The sequence below is a fragment of the Leptidea sinapis genome, chromosome 1 (assembly GCF_905404315.1).
Source record: "Leptidea sinapis chromosome 1, ilLepSina1.1, whole genome shotgun sequence".
Lineage (NCBI taxonomy): Eukaryota > Metazoa > Arthropoda > Insecta > Lepidoptera > Pieridae > Leptidea > Leptidea sinapis.
This window is the reverse complement of record NC_066265.1, coordinates 18,067,359-18,085,791: the sequence shown is the minus strand read 5'-3', so window position 1 is coordinate 18,085,791 and position 18,433 is coordinate 18,067,359. Positions and strand designations below refer to the sequence as shown.

The 18,433-nt window shown below is 33.1% G+C and overlaps 2 protein-coding genes across 2 annotated transcripts; both read left to right on the top strand.

Annotated features, from left to right (window-relative positions):
* The first annotated feature begins 650 nt into the window (after positions 1 to 650).
* On the top strand, positions 651 to 9,274 carry LOC126970808 (odorant receptor 4-like). The gene is made up of 5 exons (XM_050816933.1): positions 651 to 1,228; positions 6,041 to 6,137; positions 6,414 to 6,518; positions 7,805 to 7,960; positions 9,233 to 9,274. Exons 1-5 carry the CDS (start codon positions 666 to 668, stop codon positions 9,272 to 9,274), a joined length of 963 nt encoding a protein of 320 aa, XP_050672890.1. The 5' UTR covers positions 651 to 665.
* Positions 9,275 to 12,098: 2,824 nt separating this feature from the next.
* On the top strand, positions 12,099 to 15,647 carry LOC126970611 (uncharacterized). Its single transcript, XM_050816630.1, has 4 exons — positions 12,099 to 12,596; positions 12,696 to 12,806; positions 14,434 to 14,619; positions 14,934 to 15,647. Exons 1-4 carry the CDS (start codon positions 12,360 to 12,362, stop codon positions 15,609 to 15,611), a joined length of 1,212 nt encoding a protein of 403 aa, XP_050672587.1. The 5' UTR covers positions 12,099 to 12,359; the 3' UTR covers positions 15,612 to 15,647.
* The last annotated feature ends 2,786 nt before the right edge of the window (positions 15,648 to 18,433 follow it).

The following is an 18,433-nucleotide window of genomic DNA, read 5'->3' as shown; positions in this document are numbered from 1 at the left end:
TTGGCTAGGGAAAAAAATGAATGCTGAGAGAGTTTCTTGCGCCCTTGTTCTCTCTCAGAGTGCCATTTGTTTCCGAAGCAGTGTTAGCGTTAGAATTGACATCAAAAAGAATTCTAAAGGAATTTTGAGAAAATAAATACTTTTTGACTTTTGCCTTTTAATTTTGTTCTGGTGTTACAACGAATAATATCTTGCGATAGAATGTTGATCGTATTTTTGTAACACTTAAAACATTTTCAGTTATGCAGAAATCCGAGTGTCAATCAAAGTATAGGTTAAGTTAATAAAAAATTGAAGAGACATTTACTCAAATTATTTTTGTCCCGATATATTGTTTTATGTGAGGGTGACGCCTTTTCGATTGAGGGCTTCCTATCGAGCTGGCTGTATAAATATTCACTTCACATATTTAATTTTTTAGTCTACATCAAGTTTTCTTTGTAAAACATACAGCCCCTGGAAGATCCAGAATGTCTCTCTTTGTTCCAAATTTTTGGATTCCAAAACGGATCAGGTTTATCTTACCTGAAAATTCTAAGGCGAAAATCCTATATTATTTGTATTTTGTAAACCTGATTGTAACATTGTTTGTAACAAGCCAATTCGTAGAGTTGTATGTAATAAGATCGGACTTCACTCAAGTACTGACTAATCTTAAAATATCAATGCTCAGTATTGTTTGTATTGTAAAATCAAATTCGTTCTTTCTCTGGCAAGGAAAATGGAAAGAGGTGATTGATTATGTTACCGAAGCAGATAAATGTGAGAGAGATGATAAAGATACGTTGATAGGAAAAATTATAAAAAAATATACGAGCTACTGCCGATATTTGGTAAATTTTTACTGGTGTTTAGTCGCCATCACAGCTGTAACAGTCATTGGCACTCCACTTATACGATATGTATCTTCTGAAACATATCGTCAAGCATTGCAAAATGGAACAGAATTGTTTCCACACATATTTAGTGCATGGACTCCTTGGGATAGATATCAGTCACCTGGAACCTGGGTAAATTTGATATTCCAAACTATGATGTGCATCTGTGGAGCTGGAATCATGGCTAACTTTGACACGTGCACATTAGTTATCATGGTGTTCTTCGGAGGAAAGTTTGAACTCCTTAAAGCTAGGTGTGAGATAATATTTACTGGAGATACTATGATTAGTGACGAAGAAGGAAATACAAGGATACATCAATTGCACGCGGTTCACGTTGCACTGATGAAGTAAGTTAATAACTGTTTTCTTCTTTAACCAGAGTTTTCTTGGCCCTGCTCTTTCTGTCCAGCTTGCCCACCATGATGAGTTAAAGCAGCTTATATTTTTATCATGCCTGAGCAATAGCCGAGATATTCTTATATAAAATGTAGATAATCTTTCGCTTCTTGCGTATTCTTTTCCTTGACCTATGAACGCACAGAAACAAGGCTTTATATTTAATCATTAGTGTTTTTTTTATGAAAATAAGGGACGAGACGATCAGGACATTCAGCTGATGGTAATTGATACGCGCTGCCCAATACAATGCAGTGCCGCTCAGGACTCTTAGAATACCCAAAAAATTCTGAGTGACAACTGCGCTCGTCACCTTGCGACATTAGTTGTTAAGTCTAGTTTGCCCAGTAATTTCACTAGCTACGGCGCACTTCCGACCGAAACACAGTAATGCTTACACAAGGCAGAAATTAGCGCCGTTGTGGTACTCATAACCTAGCTGGCATCCTGTGCAAAGGAGCCTCGCATTGGTTTTCAACTAATCCTCAATGAACGGGAACACCACAACTAGATTCAGGTGTGTTTTAATACGCTTGTCTTTTTTATATTAGAGAGGGTGAACGTACAAGTAGATTTCCTGGTGAGAAGTATAAATCTTCGCCCATGGACCTGATCTACTAGAGGTCAAGAAATGCGTTGCCAGCTTTCATGTAAAAATACGCTCTAACAGAGTGAACAAAGTGGTTATTAGTGAAGTACAATTGTTATTTTTTTTATAGAGAGAATAGGAGGACAATCAAAAGTACGGGTCACCTGGTGTTAAGTGATCACCGCCGCCCACATTCTCTTGCAACACCAAAGGAATCACACGAGCGTTGCCGGCCTTTAAGGAAGGTGTACGCGTGTTAAATTAAATCCAATGAATTTGAATAGGCTACAAGTCAATCATTTAAATTTTTACAGTATTTTTCATCTACATGATTCAAATGCGAGATTTATAAATCGCGGAGATGCTGCCAGTATCCTTGGTACACTTCCTCGTAGAGATAGTTTTTATTTCATGTAATAATCTAAGTAATATAAATAATAATAGGCATTGTTTTGTTTTGAATATAATACCATAGACAATAATATAAACACCATAACTTCAACCGTTGTGTTGATATTCATATATATTATACAAGCTTTTCGTCCGCGTGGAATACTTATTTTGTGCTGTTTTTTTTTTAAATTTTTTCAGGTTTCTCTAGAAAACATGTTTATTTACTTATTTCTTATCAAGTGCCTAAATACAATATTTGATAGAATGACGAACTTTCATACAATCTTCCATACCCTATTTCAACCCTTCCATTATTTTTTTTCGCTATTAAAGGTAGCCTATATCCCTTTCTCTTGTATATCGCTGTACTAAATCTCATCAGAATCAGTTCAGTGGTTTAGTCAATAACAAACATACATCCCCATTTATAATATTATTATATTAAACTAGGGATTTACGTAATAAATAGTCTCGTTCCATATGATACACTATTTCCGGTAAAGCATTATTATTCATACATAAAATATAACAGTAAGCACTCAAAATAGGACATACACTTCACAATATTACTTTATCATGTGGGTACTAAGGTATGTACGTACAGTGTACACTCATATTCAATATAGGATTTACAATCACTTATTAAAAACGAGTTCTAGGAGCAATTTTGGGACTAAAAAGTATATTTAATTAATAAATTCAAAAGGTAAAGTCTCCTACTAAAGTTTACGATACTAACTGCAAAGTAAGGTAAAAGTGGAGATAAATATATATCAATTTTATTTTCGGAAATAATTAATTGAAAAATAAACTCATTATTTTTGAAAAGCGTTTTTTTTACTATACTGCTTACTTATAATAAATGTCTTCAAAACATATTTTAGCCAATATCATTTTTATTTGCAATTCATCACATATTTATATCACCTGCCCTTCTGAATCTTCAGTCAAAATCAAGAGCTAATGCGTCGAGGCAGCGGAGGTGATCACTTTCTATCAAGGGACCAATTTACACCAAGATTAATATCTTCAATGACTTGAATTATTATTTTATTCACTTCAGTAAAATACAAATCTTCACAGCAGATACTGAGGCAATACATTCAGTCTTAATTCTGATGTAGTTACCTATTTATTCAAACAATGATTTGTGTTCTAAACTCCATTTTTTTTGATGTTTTCACAGCTGTCATAGTCTATCTAGACGTATAAACGATCTAAGATATCACGATATATTTGAATTCGTTATTTTTTAAATAATTAAAAAAACCTCCCTGTGATACCTCTGGTGTTGCAAGAGAATGTGGGCGGTGGTGATCACTTAAGATCAGGTGACCCGTAGGCTCGGTTGTCTTTCTCTTCCATAAAAATAGATTGGGTAATTCATTTTATATTTTAATACGTTAGCTTCAATTGTAAGGAAATATTTTTTGCATATTTTGCAACCATTTGCATAGAGTGATGCAATCCGTAATATTCAAAAATGCTTCATGTTAAAACGAAAATGAAAAATAAAAGTTTGGCTGCTAGAATAGCCATTGGATGTGGGAAGAAGTTGTAACTGCGAAATATCCGGAAACGGACCGGAATAGCATAGCAAGTATTCCGTACGTTTTCAACCTCACTAAAGACCGGGTGAAATATGTCAAGCTGACTGACAGCCTTCACTAGTTAGAGAGGCAAAGAAGAAGACAATATGGCACAAGCAAATCGCATAAGTTTATAGTGATGGATCTGGGAATCGTGCGACTTGTGGAGTTAAATGACACATGAATAAAAAAGTTTCGAACCTTCTATATCTTTTTCCTATCATGTCTGTGTTATTGCTTGTGTGGTTACGTTACGTGAAGAGTGTCAACGATCCATCCACAAAATGATAATGCTCAAAATGTATGGGAAAAAAACCATGTATGAGAAGACATAGAGCCAATTTAAGATCGTTCGAACAAATTCATAATATTCTTCAAACTTTTGCGGAAGCGGAAGAGTTGAAGAGATATATAAGAGATTTCCACGTATATAGTCACTCATCACGATATCTCTGGACCCATAAGGCGTAGAAACTTGAAATTTGGTAGAAATATTCCTTTCGCCGAGTAGAGATCAGCTAAGATTACGGATTTAAAGAAATTCCATCCGCAAGAGTTTTTTTATAACAGAACAACGTCTGTCGGGTCCGCTAGTTCGTATATATAACATGAAAGTTTTGTTTGAAAATCTGCTATTTATATATTCAGCAGACTTAAATTCCTGCAATTATGACAAATTTTTATATTATAGGAATTTGATAGATACAAGAGCAGTAAGTATCCATAAACTAAAAGGAGTCGATGGTGTAAACAAATTTATCATTGTAATAGGTAGGTACCTGTATTGTTTTTCAAACCACAATATTATTTGTAGAAATATTTTTTGGTGTAGAGAATTTTATAAGAATTTATAATTTTTTAAGCTAGTTAATAATAAAGAATGTCGAATAAAACTGGGAGATTTGATTTTTTTTTTATGAAAATAAGGGATGTGACGTACAGGACCTTCAGCCGATGGTAATTGATACACCCTGCCCATTACAATGCAGTGCCGCTCAGGATTCTTGAAAAATCCCAAAAATGGACTCAGATTGTTAGTTAGTTTCCACTATTATATAAAATACTTAGGCTTGTCAAAGTAAAATTTTGATTAAGACTGTTATTTAAGTACTTCTTAATAAAGTTTTTCTCTGATAAACAATAATAGCAAATTGGTACAGAAAATTAAGAATGATGATAATGAAAGTTATGATGAAACATTAGTTATATATATGTTAATACATGGTAGGTAGTCTCAATTAACTATTTACTCTAAGATAAAATATATAAAATACAATAATTAACTATTTCCTCTAAGATAAATATATATAAACTAGCTGATCCAGCAAACGTTGCATGGCCGATATTAAAATCGCGATACAAAAGTAACTGTTGATCGTAGATGGGTGACAATTTTAAGTTGTATGTATTTTTTTAATGCTGACTCATAATCAAACAAATTTAAAAAAAAATGTCAAAAATATTAAAAAAAAAATCTTGTGGACCACCCTTAACATTTAGGGGGATGAAAAATAGATGTTGTCCGATTCTCAGACCTACCCAATATGCACTCAAAATTTCATTAGAATCGGTCAAGCCGTTTCGGAGGAGTTCAATGTTTAACACCATGACACGAGAATTTTATATATTAAATATAATAAAGAAAAGAATTCCTACAATACATGATCTATAATAAAGTTTATAAATTCTGTAACATTAGTTTTTTTTAAATGTTCTTTTTCAGTAATCGTTAGTTCTTGCCACATTAGAAACTTTAAATCTTATTGAGAAATTTCTGAGTAACAATTGTTTTAGCATAATATATTATAAGGCACATATATGTACATAGATTTTAGATATATGTTCTGTTTTTTTTTCTCCAAATAAATAAAATAAAAAAACGAAATAAGAAATATTTCAATGAATGAAATTTTGCTTTTTACGACCGAAAGTTTTTTATTAACTGAAAATGTATTTTTCGCATTACTTTCTTAGTAATAATTCCTCCCAATAATCAATTTTAGAGAATTAAATATTTAATAGAAACCAAGTATAATAAAATATTGTCGATACTACGCCAGGTTACCCCACGCCCTATCCGTTTAAATTCCGTTACACGTAACACCAACATGGACGTAAATTGGTTAAATAAAAACTGTAATATTCTTACGTAATCCTATAATTATTTCACTAATTCACTTATTCTGTTTTAGACACATAAGAATATTTGATTCCCTGCTGTCGCCTGTTATGTTCTTCTATGTGGTTGTGTGCTCTTTGATGCTGTGCGTTAGTGCGTTTGAATTAACGGTAAGTTGAGACAAAATTTTAAATATCTATTATGTTAAACTATTAAAACTTTCGTGAGGCATTGTTAAATTATTTATTAATACTTTTTAAGCGACTTCAAAAAGGAGGAGGTTATCAATTCGATCGGTATTTTCTTTTATGTATGTACACCGATTACTCTGAGATTTATGATCCGATTTACGTAATTCTTCTTTTGTTTGATGCGAAATAGATGCCATTTGCCCCTGAAAAACATAATACCTGATAAAGACGTGATGTAATTCCTATGCCCCGCAGACTGCGACTGACACAACACAAAAGATGTTAACAGCGGAGTACCTGACATTTGGCGTTGCGCAGCTGTTCATGTTCTGTTGGCACAGCAATCAAGTCTTAGCTAAGGTAATTCAAATGATGTAGTATCAGATAATTATACAAGACTTGGATGAAGGCAGCGCAGGACCGATCGTCGTGGAAATCTTTGAGATAATGATGATGATACAAGACTTTATTTACAAAATTGGTAATCTTTGTCGTATGATAGGGTTCGATGTATCTCTTTGGTTACATAACTCTCAAATGTTTATGCTTTAGGTTTCCATGTCTAAAGTAAAGGAAATTCGGGATCACTCTCTAGTTTATATTAAGTCTGTGCGTCTGTAAAAAATATATTTAAGACCATTAAGGCCAGACTCGTAAGTTGTGGAGGAATTAAGACGATTTTTATATACTTAAGTAGATCAAAAGGAATATAGTCCAGTCAACAAGTGCTTGATGATTGAGGTGTCATTCGATTCAGAATAGCATGTGCATAGTCTTTGAGAAAATACTAAGGCCGCTCGCAAAAATTGTTATAAACAACTAGGTGAAAAGGGGGTTTGATTTATCGCCAATATCTTAAAAACTATACTAGTCTTTAGTGTCACCGTCTGTCAGTTAAACCTCACAAGCCGTACGAAAGATAAAATTTCAACAGACTTTCCTTTTTTTGGAAGAGGAGGAATACACCTCATGGGAAGTGATCAACGATGCTGACACTCGCTTGCACACTAAAAGGAATCATAGAAGGTTTCGATATTCGATATTCTGTATTGCTTTCGTTGGTTCAATATCATAATCCGTTCACTTTATGCTTTACTTTATTTCATAAATAACACTCATATCTGATAAATAAATTTAAAATCATTATGCTTAAGTTTTGTAAGAATATTTTTCAGTATTAGTATTGTGTTTCACTTTGAAGGGCGACGTAGCTTATTAGGAATCTTTAATATACTAGCTGACCCAGCAAACGTTGTATTGCCGATATTAAAATCGCGATACAAAAGTAACTGTTGATCGTAGATGGGTGAAAATTTGAAGTTGTATATATTTTTTAATGATGACTCATAATCAAACAAATTTAAAAAAAAAATCATTTGGACCACCCTTAACATTAAGGGGGATGAAAAATAGATGTTGTCCGATTCTCAGACCTACCCAATATGCACTCAAAATTTCATGAGAATCGGTCATGCCGTTTCGGAGGAGTTCGGTCCCGCACACCGTGACACGAGGATTTTATATATTAGATTGCCGCTGTACCTAATTAAATAGGGAACAAGGGAGATGAGTTTCAATAGTACGGATCTTTAGACAGACTTGAATATAATTAATAATTTTCTTTAAATAACTCTTGTCTGGTATAGAGCAGCAATGTCTCGCTGGGGCCGTACCAGAGCGCGTGGTGGCAGACCAGCGTGCCACAGCGGCGCAACATCCTCAACCTGCTGGGGCAGCTGCGAGCCACGCATACCTTCCACGCGGGACCTTTCACCGATCTGACGCTCTCTACATTTGTGTCGGTCACTATCACGTGTCTTCCTCACGCCACCGCTGTTACCCATTACCTACTGTAGAGAACCCTATTTTTTTTAATGAAATTAAGGGATGAGACGAGCAGGACGTTGAGTTGATGGTAATTGATATACCCTGCTCATTATAATGCAGTACCGCTCAGGATTATTGAAAATCCCAAAAATTCTGAGCGGCTCTACAATTGCGCTCGTCACCTTGAGACATAAGAAGTTAAGTCACAAACCATAATACCATTTTGTTATTTCAATAATGCATTCAAGCTGTTTACATAGAGTTATAACCCCCGTTGAGATGAGTGACAACCTACTATTAGTCAATTTCAGGCAGCTGTTAATATGACAAGGTTCCACCCCTGTTCAAAGGCGCGGGTTATTTATGACTGTATCGCAATTTTTTAGGCTCCTGTTATAAACGCTTATATTTCGCTTGTACTAAAAGAATTAATAACTCCACTTAGCCTTTTCGGCATAACAAGGTATAATTTTTTTTGTGTTCGATTGGTCAGTCTTATAGCCTAAACATATGGTCAGATTTGTACGGGCAGTAAATATAATAATTTTGTGCGATGGACGATGAGACATATTACCATCGAATATGGTCCAGTACCGGACCGCGTCGGATGGTTCGGCGGGACCAAATCTGACCATGTGTTTAGGTTATAATATCTGCCGGGAAACTGCTAATTCGTGAAGTGTGTAGTTACATCAAGATCGAACAGGTCTTTTATAAGGCTTAAAATGCATACAATTGAAAAGCAAAGTATGTACGTACAATGACTTGCAGAAAACGACTGTGAATGAATAATCCATTTTGGTACTATTGGAACGAAAGAAGAGTTTGTAAAAATAATAACTGAACTATAAATTATATAATAATGTGTTGCCAAAATTTTATGGATTTATGACATAGAAATTTATATGAATACTAGTCACGTGAGGGTACGTTGCTTAGGCTGAATCTGTTAACATAATAAATAATAAAATTAACGCCTTGTTCTTTTTTAATAGCAACAAGATGCAAACCAACACTGATTACGATGCATAACTTTTATGATAATTATAAAAGACCTAAATTTTTTTAAATATACAACGGCTCATATTGTTCAGTGATTATTTTTCATAATTCAGTTGAAATAATCATAAAAATCAAGTAATTTGAAATATTAGGGTTCAATTTATGACCTGGCTTTCAAGAAGTTTAAAATGAGTAATTAAATTGGGTTAATTCAATTATGTTATTTTTTTATTTTTCTGTTTCAGATTCTCAAAGGCGCCTACAGCTTTTATACTTTACTGAAATAAGTATTAAAATATTATAGATTGTTATGGTCTATGAAATGAATTATGGAATTAAATGTGTGTATACATACACACATACATAGCACAACATAATATTATGTCGTATTATTTGAATTAGACAATATAAAATATAACGAGTCATTTATGTTTTTGCTCTTGGCCGAAAATAAATCTCGGTTCTTTTGGAAAACAAACATGTTGTTTTTTACGTGTAAACTGTGTGACTCCAGTAAAAGAAATAATGGAGAACTTCAAGGCCCTCTGCTATTATAGGCAACAATGAGCTGTTGATGTGGTAGAGTCACAATATCTCGATCGGATTAGTAACACAGGGCAAGCCAGCGTGAGGTAGCAACTAAGTGACGTTGATGTTTGGCATATTATGTTAGTATTGAAAACCGGGCACCGGCTCCCATACATCGAGCTTGTGTTGTTTCTAGCAAGTCGCAGTAACCGTTGTGATATTAGATGGTTTGTATATTTAGCAATTCCTGCAATAAACAGCTTCGATTAATATATGTCTAATAATAGTATATAGCAGAAATAGAAAACATGCATTTTAGCCTTAATAGCGTTATGCAAACTGATTCGCTTTTAAAAGAACGCTTATGTAACGTTTGTAATAATATTAGCTCTGAAACGAACTGTTTCATAATGCTGTACAACGAGTCATGGAATCGTGCAGATCATAGCCAACAGCCATCTCGTCGAAGTTGAAATATTGTATCATTCTCCCGAAGAACGAAGCATACTTACTTGATTTTGTAGTATGCTCCAATTTCACGACGGCGGCGCGTGGGCAACGAGAACTACGTCCAAAGAAGATGTAAATACTACGTAATGATATTAAATTTGTAAGCAAAATTTATGAACGATGCGGGACTCGAGCCCTCGACCTCTCCGTTCTGTCGGAGCGCTCTTCCAATTCAACTAACCATTCGCGTGACGTACTACGTAATGAGCAACACATTAGAGTAATACTTTAACTCTTCTGTGCAACTGAGCGGCCGCCACAGAGTACATTGCATTAAGACGGAAATAGAGCCCTATCTCGATCGTTTTGACAGGCAATGCTTCACAAGTTCGCAACTTTTTTCCAATGCCGCGTCGGCGCGTATACGTAACTATCTATAGACTGTTATTTGTTACATTTTGCTATTATCTTTGTTTTCTTTAGATAGACCAAATTTAAATAAAACAATGAATTTTGGTTAGATATTTTTTTCTTCTTATAGCATTTCATCCTCATCATTCTCTATACTTAACACGAATTTTCCCACAGATAATATTACTTAACCTTTTACAGCGTTTGCAAATAAAAGATCTGCAAAAAAACTATTGAAAAAGAAAAAATCTTTGATTTACACATCCTATAAACATTAAAATTAAGAGTCCTTTCTCTGGTCAACCAACAAAACAACCAAAAATTGTATTTTATTTCCAATTGTCAGTCACGCTAAAAGGCATTTATTTTCTGAAAATTTTTTACTTTATAAGTAATTATTTTTGATGTCACTATTGGTGTAATTAAAAGCAATTATATCTATAGCAGTGTTATCTCAAAGAGCTTCTGTTTTTATTTATTCAGATGGTTACTAACGATAGTAGCGACTGGCGACATCTTAAAGTTACAAGCGATAACTATGTTTATGGTACATCCATACTATACGGTAATAAAATAAGGCATAATACTTTGTTCGTTGGTGGAGCTTAAGGATGAATTATGATATTTGTGTCCCCTGACGGTCGCGTCCCGTGATTAAATTTTTATGGAATGAACCACGCCATATATGCACGCTTATTGTATTATTCTCAATTATTATTAATCAACCGTTCAATTATTGGACATAATGTAAGCTTCATTCGGCGGTGGTGGTGTTAAAATTCCCAATTTGTAAATAATTTATTAATAACACTTATAGTAAGCTGATCGAATTACAAGATTTTGTATTAATATGTGTGTAGTTGCATTAAATATATATTCATCATACTATTCAAGAATCGTTGGCAGTTTTATTTAACAAGAGAACCATTAAATCGTCTTTAAAGATATTTTCATACCAAGCCCTGTAGTATTCATAGAAATCTAATTAAGAAAGTAAAATAAACGAAAATACTACGTTCCCTTTAAACGCTCTGGGTATTGAGTGAATTGTCTAGCAATGATGTGCAAAATGCGAATATATTACTAAGAATCACATATTGAAGAACGATCGCTATGTGTATTAAAACAGTAGCTAAGATAAAGATAGACTTACCGATAAAATTTAATTTTTCAATTGCTTTCCGGTTTTTTTGTTGTTGTATTGGAAGAATTCCTGTAGTTAGATAAACATAATATTATTATGCGCTGATCAGTTAAAATAGCAGGTGACTACAAACAACAGGATCTAAAGTTCTTAGGAGAATATTAGCTCACTAAAGCCTTCAAATTCTTTAACTGTATATCACCGCATAACTGTATAATAATAATAATAGTTTGCAATAATTTAATTACGTCTTTTTAATGTATTATTTTTATTTATTTATACTATTAATCATTTACAGAAAGAATCTTAAAAGCCAACATAGTCCCGCAAAACTGTTTGGACAGTTTGTCTGCAGGATCAAGTCTCTTGTTATACATTAATGCTTATGAGAACATTGATTTTATACAAGTGTTACATTATTATTAATGAACGACGTAACTGGCAATGCTGCATTTATCTGTCAAATGTGTCAAATGTAAAATATGAAGTCAAATCACAGTTCAAGCTTCAAAATCAAAACTGTCATTTCGACATTTTTATTTTCTATTGGGTGTTGTTCACAGACCTATCTATCGGGTTCAATTTATTTGATTTTCTATTTTACAACATTTTTATCCAAATCACGACTATTTAGTGATTAGATTATTATAAAATTTAATATACTATTGATTCATTACATTACAAATAAAACGCAGTAAAACGTGAAAATTACAAACAAAGCTTTAAAATGCAATACCAAAACAGAGTTCAATAAACTCAAACCAGATTCCCTCTGTAAGAAATGTCAGCGAGGTATTTTGACTTTTGTTGTGCAGCTTAAAATAAGTGTGTACTTAAAAATGGAAGGAAACTGTGCTTTAGACAATCAAAGTTCCCCGGAACGCAGTGCACCTATACAATATATGCGAGCATCAAGAGCTTTTCGTCAGTTTAAAAATCCACCACAACCTCATATGTGTATACAAGATACAGTCAAAGATAGTACTGAGAAATTGTTTATCAATGTGTTAGGATGGCAAAAGATTGCAAATCCAAAGCAATACACTGATCCTATACCTTTGTATGGTGGTATGCAGGTTGGTGTAATCATTTTCTATTTGTTTTGTAATTTTGTGCCAATAGAAACATATGAGCCATTTATAAAAGTATTGAAATTTATTAATTATATATTACAGGTGCATCAGAGTTGTGGACCAAATAGTAATCGTACACCCTTGCTTGTGTTTGCTGTGATGGTGAATCCTGATATACTCAAAGCTAATGGCAAAAATGCAAGCAATCCAACTGTAATTATATTATCTTACATTTACATTTATATAAATATGTAAGACTTAGTGTTAGGCTTTCATATAGTAGTTCGTGACTGGGAGCGGTCAATTTAGTTCACAGTACCTTACCAAACTAGGTCGGGCGTCTAGAAAGTTATATCTTTCTTGAATCTGATGGTTTGCCTGATCCGGCAGTAATTTAGTAAAGAACTGTGAACTACAGTAAATGTTCCCAGATGCGTACTAAAATTATTAAGTATAGTTAACGAACATAATTAGACACCTACTGACAACTATGCACAGAATATTTTGTAAATCAAGCCTGTGCAAGATAATAAAACAAATAATTTAGTTTTGTGAAGTACATACTATATAACAGTATTGGAATTCAAATAGGATCCATAGGACAGATTACTAATATGTAGAGTCCGTAGGATTGTAAATGAACTAAGGAGCGAGGGATCCAGGATCTAGCTCATGTAGTTAGTCTGTGGGAGGACTCTTTCGAATTAGTTTGCGAACTACACAAGACTACTTAGTACAAGGATAACAAAACCTATATTAGCTAACAAAGACCTTTACCTTTTTTAACTGTTGAAATCTATACTAATATTATAAAGCTGCAGTGTTTGTTTGTTTGTTTGAACGCGCTAATCTCTGGTACTACTGGTCCGATTTGAATGATTCTTTCAGTGTTGGGTAGTCCATTTATCGAGGAAGGCTATTGGCTATGTTTTTTTTTTCAAAATTAGGGATCCGTAATAAAATTGCTATTTTGTTACACAAGGTGTAAAATCGAAAACCTATTTTTGCGTGCGCTGCAAAAACTATTGACAATAGAACAAAATGATGTACAGGCTATAATATTGGCAATATTTTATTACTTATAAAACTATCGCGTGAATTATACTTTATATGGCAAAACAATGTTTGCCGGGTCAGCTAGTTATTCAATATACATATAATAATATCTTTATTTTCTCATCAATAACCAAAATTACAAAAAAATTAAAGTTTAAAAAATACAGAGTTTTTGTTGTGGATCACTGGTGCTTGTGGTAGGTAAAAAAATACCTGTATTACTGGTCACCAGGAGTCCACTTTTACACAGTGACTAAAAAGCTCTAAAAGTAAAAATACTTAACTATGTAGGTACTCTATTTTTATGATATAAAGGATAGCGGTAAATGTGTGTATGTATGCATGAGGGGGAGAGGGTGTGTGTTGTGAGAGAGTAGTATAACAGTAGTCTTGGAAAAGGAGCTATTCATGTGCAATTGTTCGACATTTGTACACGTTTAGACCATACATATATAAGACCTTATTGAGCTTATAATAAAAGTATGGTCCCAGAAAAAGAAAGAATCTGTGTCTAAATGATGTCCTTTCCTTCGAGGATACTGCCACAAGATGATTGCGGCGAGTAGACTGGCCTATACTCTGTTACAGGCTGCTGTTTGAAAACAATAGCCAATATGAAGAGTTGCCTGATATTGATAGATTATTATTGATTGTAAAATTTGTATGTATTTGAAAATATTGAATCTATATTATGTATGTTCAAACTCTTTTTCTTTATTGTAAAAATTGTTTTTGTTATAAAAGATGTATATTTAAATATATGTACATGATTTTAAACTTATAGGATCGAGATGCACTTGTAAGCTTGTTGTGTGATTTTGTGGAAGCTATGAATCCTGGATTGTTCCTGACGAGAAACCCAGTCATATTGAAAGACAGAGACATAGCTGGGGAGCTCAAAGATGTCTGGCTTGCTGTACAGAACAAGCGGGAGAGAGAGAAGGGAATGAATCAAGATGTTATGTATAAGGTTGGTTTTAATGCTTAGCAATAAGTTCTGGACTGTTTTAATTGGGGAACCAAAAAGGTTCTCTCAATACTCTCAGTTGTACCATTTTTATTTTTTCATATAATTGTAAATATTACTTACTGTACGATTTTTGTATGCTCTACAATTACAAAAAACAACATTATAAGATGTTTGTAAGAATTGTCTAACTAAATCAAATAGATTATTATTTAAAAAAAAAGTTTTAAGCAAATATATAGTAAACCAACACATTTGTTTGCTAACAATGAAAAAAATGTCTTTTGAAATTAATTTAATTTTTTTTAATTTTCCAGGTGTATGATATAGATGGTATAGGAAATGATGAGGTAAATGAAGATAACAAAAGTAAAGAGGTTGAGGATTCATCACATTCTCCAAAATCTCCAAATTCAGAAAAGAAAAAATCAAATCAAAATGTCAAATCATCAAAACAAATATTAATGAATGCTGGCCAAAAGTCAGAGTTTGATTCTGGAATGAACAACAGTCTGTTAAATCATGACAATAGATGCAGCGGGACCGACCTAGATACAACATATTGCACACCAGTTTACGGACAAATTGTATCCAGTAGAGAAAATCACAATCAAATCAATGAAATTCAAAAGAAAATTACATGTAATGATGCAAAACCATCCAGCTCATTTAGAAAAGACTGGAATTCCGTTCATGGAAAAACTTCACAAAATTGGGACGAGTTCTCTAAGAGCAGTACAACTCAATTGAAGTCTGAAGGAAACGATCTGAAAAAACACAAAGTGAAAAGTGAGAAGTCAAACAAAGACATGACCAATGGAAAACATTATGACTTCTTCCCTGTGTTTGACAAGAAATCTAAAGAGTGTTTGATGAATGAAAGTTTAAAAGAACAAGGTGTGAACGACAATGACAATCCTAAAATAATTGTAGACCCAATGCAGAATTTAGTTCTGCATTCGACTGATAATAAAATATTATGTGATAATAAATGAAGTGCTCTCAGCTCATTTAGGACGTAAATAGGCTAATGGAACAACTTTTATATGGCGGTTGAAATTTGAATATTATGTATGCTTGTATGTTATTTATGTTTAGATATAGTATACATAGATGGAAGCAGGTCTAGTCAGGTGGACAGCGGTAAGTGCCACATTTAACGAAACCTTTGCATATTTGTGCTAACATCTATTGCTTAAAGAGCTATATGGACGGCCCTATTTTGACTAATATCATCAAGTAAACCCAACTAAGTTACTACCTACTATATCACAGTATTATTAATACTCTATACTATAAATAGACCATAATAATTGTGATCACAAGAGCTAATGATGTTACTACTGATATGTAAGGAAAGAACAAATGATCTCCACAATTTTACATTTAAATATAAAATTTACAATGGAACACTGTTCTTGCACACATAGCACAGGCAGCAAATGTTTTTAAGCAAATAAAATCAGCAGTATTTATAATATTTATTAGAAATAAACGGAAACGTACCGGAAGATGCAGTGTTGGCAGGCCCCCCACAAGATGGACCGACGATCTGGTCAAGATCGCCGGAATACGTTGGATGAGGGCAGCGCAGGACCAATTGTTGTGGAAATTTTTGGGGGAGGCCTTTGTCCAGCTGTGGATGTTTTATTGTTGGATGGATAATTAGAAATGAAACAAACTCTTCACACCCTATTTTAAACTCAACTAATTCTCAATTCATTTTTAATTCTCTAAATGGCCTCGCTCAAAGCAGACAGGTTCATGTGCTTAGTATAAACATGAGACTAGATTTATAAATCCATTAAGCATTAATTGCTATTGATGTTCTTTGTGCCTTGTGATGTAAATTACATACAATAGCTAACCCGACAGACATTGTTCTGTACATAATAAACAAAATACTGTTTTTTTATGAATTTGTAAATAATATTTCATAACATCAAGACTTATTTCGTAAAATAATTATAATGTTGTTATAATGAAATTGTTTCACAGCAGCACTTTCAAGCTGTGTGTCAATAAATTCTCTCATAGAAAATAATAAATGACCATAAAACAAATATTTATAAAAAAATTAGTGGCGGATTTACAGATTTGCCGCCCGCAGGCTATTCCATTTTTGCCGCCTCAAAATTTTGATATCTTAGTCCACAAAATCATATTAATAAATTTCCAACTTTATGATTTGTGCTCCATCATCCTCGTTATATCAACTTTTCCCGTATGGTTAGTATCATTGAGAACTATGGTACCGTGTTAGATCATTAATTTTTAGAATAACGCAATAGCGATTCAATATTATTTCAGGGTTAACACATTTCTCGTTGTCATAGATAGACTCATATCGGACTTAACGAGAAATTGTTATTTTAATTAATAAAGCGTTAAGCAATTGTTTATGTAGAGATATTTATTATTTAGCATTGTTTATAGGACTATATTTCGATTTTTGGGAAATATTTTAATTTTTCTCCAATTTTCGAAAATCGTATTTTGTGTGTGTATATTTTGTTTTTTACAATTTGTAAATCGAAATAAAAAATTTTTGAACTAAATTTGCCGCCCTAGGCTCCAGCCTACTCAGCCTGCTGGTAAATCCGCCACTGAATGGTCCCAAATCGAAATAAAAACTGTCCTATTTCTCAAGTTGGGCGAAACTGCACTCCATGAAGTAATCCCCATTAAAATCTGTTTATTAGATTAGGAGTTGACTGGAAACAAACATCTATCAATTAGTATCTGTTGCTCAAAGTTAAAGATATAACTTCTGCAAACCTAATATGTTTGTGTATACTAGATTTATGGTAGTTTAAGAAACACAGACATGATTTTAATATACTGGATCTGAAATTCCACTCGATATATGAACAAATAATCCATATTATTTTATTGAAATAATGTGTTGTTCATTTGTTGGAAATCATGACATACAAATGCTTAAGATTCAATTCTTCTTTAGTAAATAACTTATATTTTATGAATGTCATGCCCTAGTATTTTAAAATATTCTTACATGAGTTCTTACATACATATATTTATATTCATCACCAGTTTAGGTTTGATATTTTAATCATTTTCAGAGGTTTTTTTATATATTTGACCCCCTCATACCTCAACAGGCAAGAAGAGACCGTTTGTTTGTATGTTTGGTGACATCCACAAAACAAGAGATGTTTTGCCAGCCTTTAAGGTGGGAGCACTCTTTGCATGAAGGTATCTCAGTTGTACCAGTTGGGGAAAACTGAATATAAAGTTGAATTTTGAAATGTACATAAATAACGAAAAACATTTGCTACCTGTATGCCTTGCCAAATGTTGCCTGAAAGCAAAATATTACTGCCATGTTGTTTAGCAAAGTTAGCTTAAAAAATTGTGTGTGTTAGAGATATATTATTCATAAGAAGTGTGTGTTGTGAAACAAATTAGTTATTAATCAAGTGTTTGCTCCTGTTACTAATATGTTTTAAATTCGATCAAAATTTCAATTAGGTTGTTAAGATGGAGGACAAATTCTAGAAGGTTCTTGTAACGGTTTACTTTGGCAAGTGTTCATTATTATTAATGTCTTTTTATTTTATTTTTACCTGGCTGAATTTATCACATTTACTTAAATGATGATGGAGATGTCAATTTGCATTAATTCTTGAATAGGCAAAACGTAATGTCAAAACTTGCAGGAACAAATTATTATTATGATTGTGCAGTTATCACTCTGTAAGTTGGCTGAAGACCAAAACTATGGAATCTTAGTTTTTTTTTATCAACCGAATACATCACTAATATAACTTTAGGTTAAAGCTTTAAGGTTTACAAA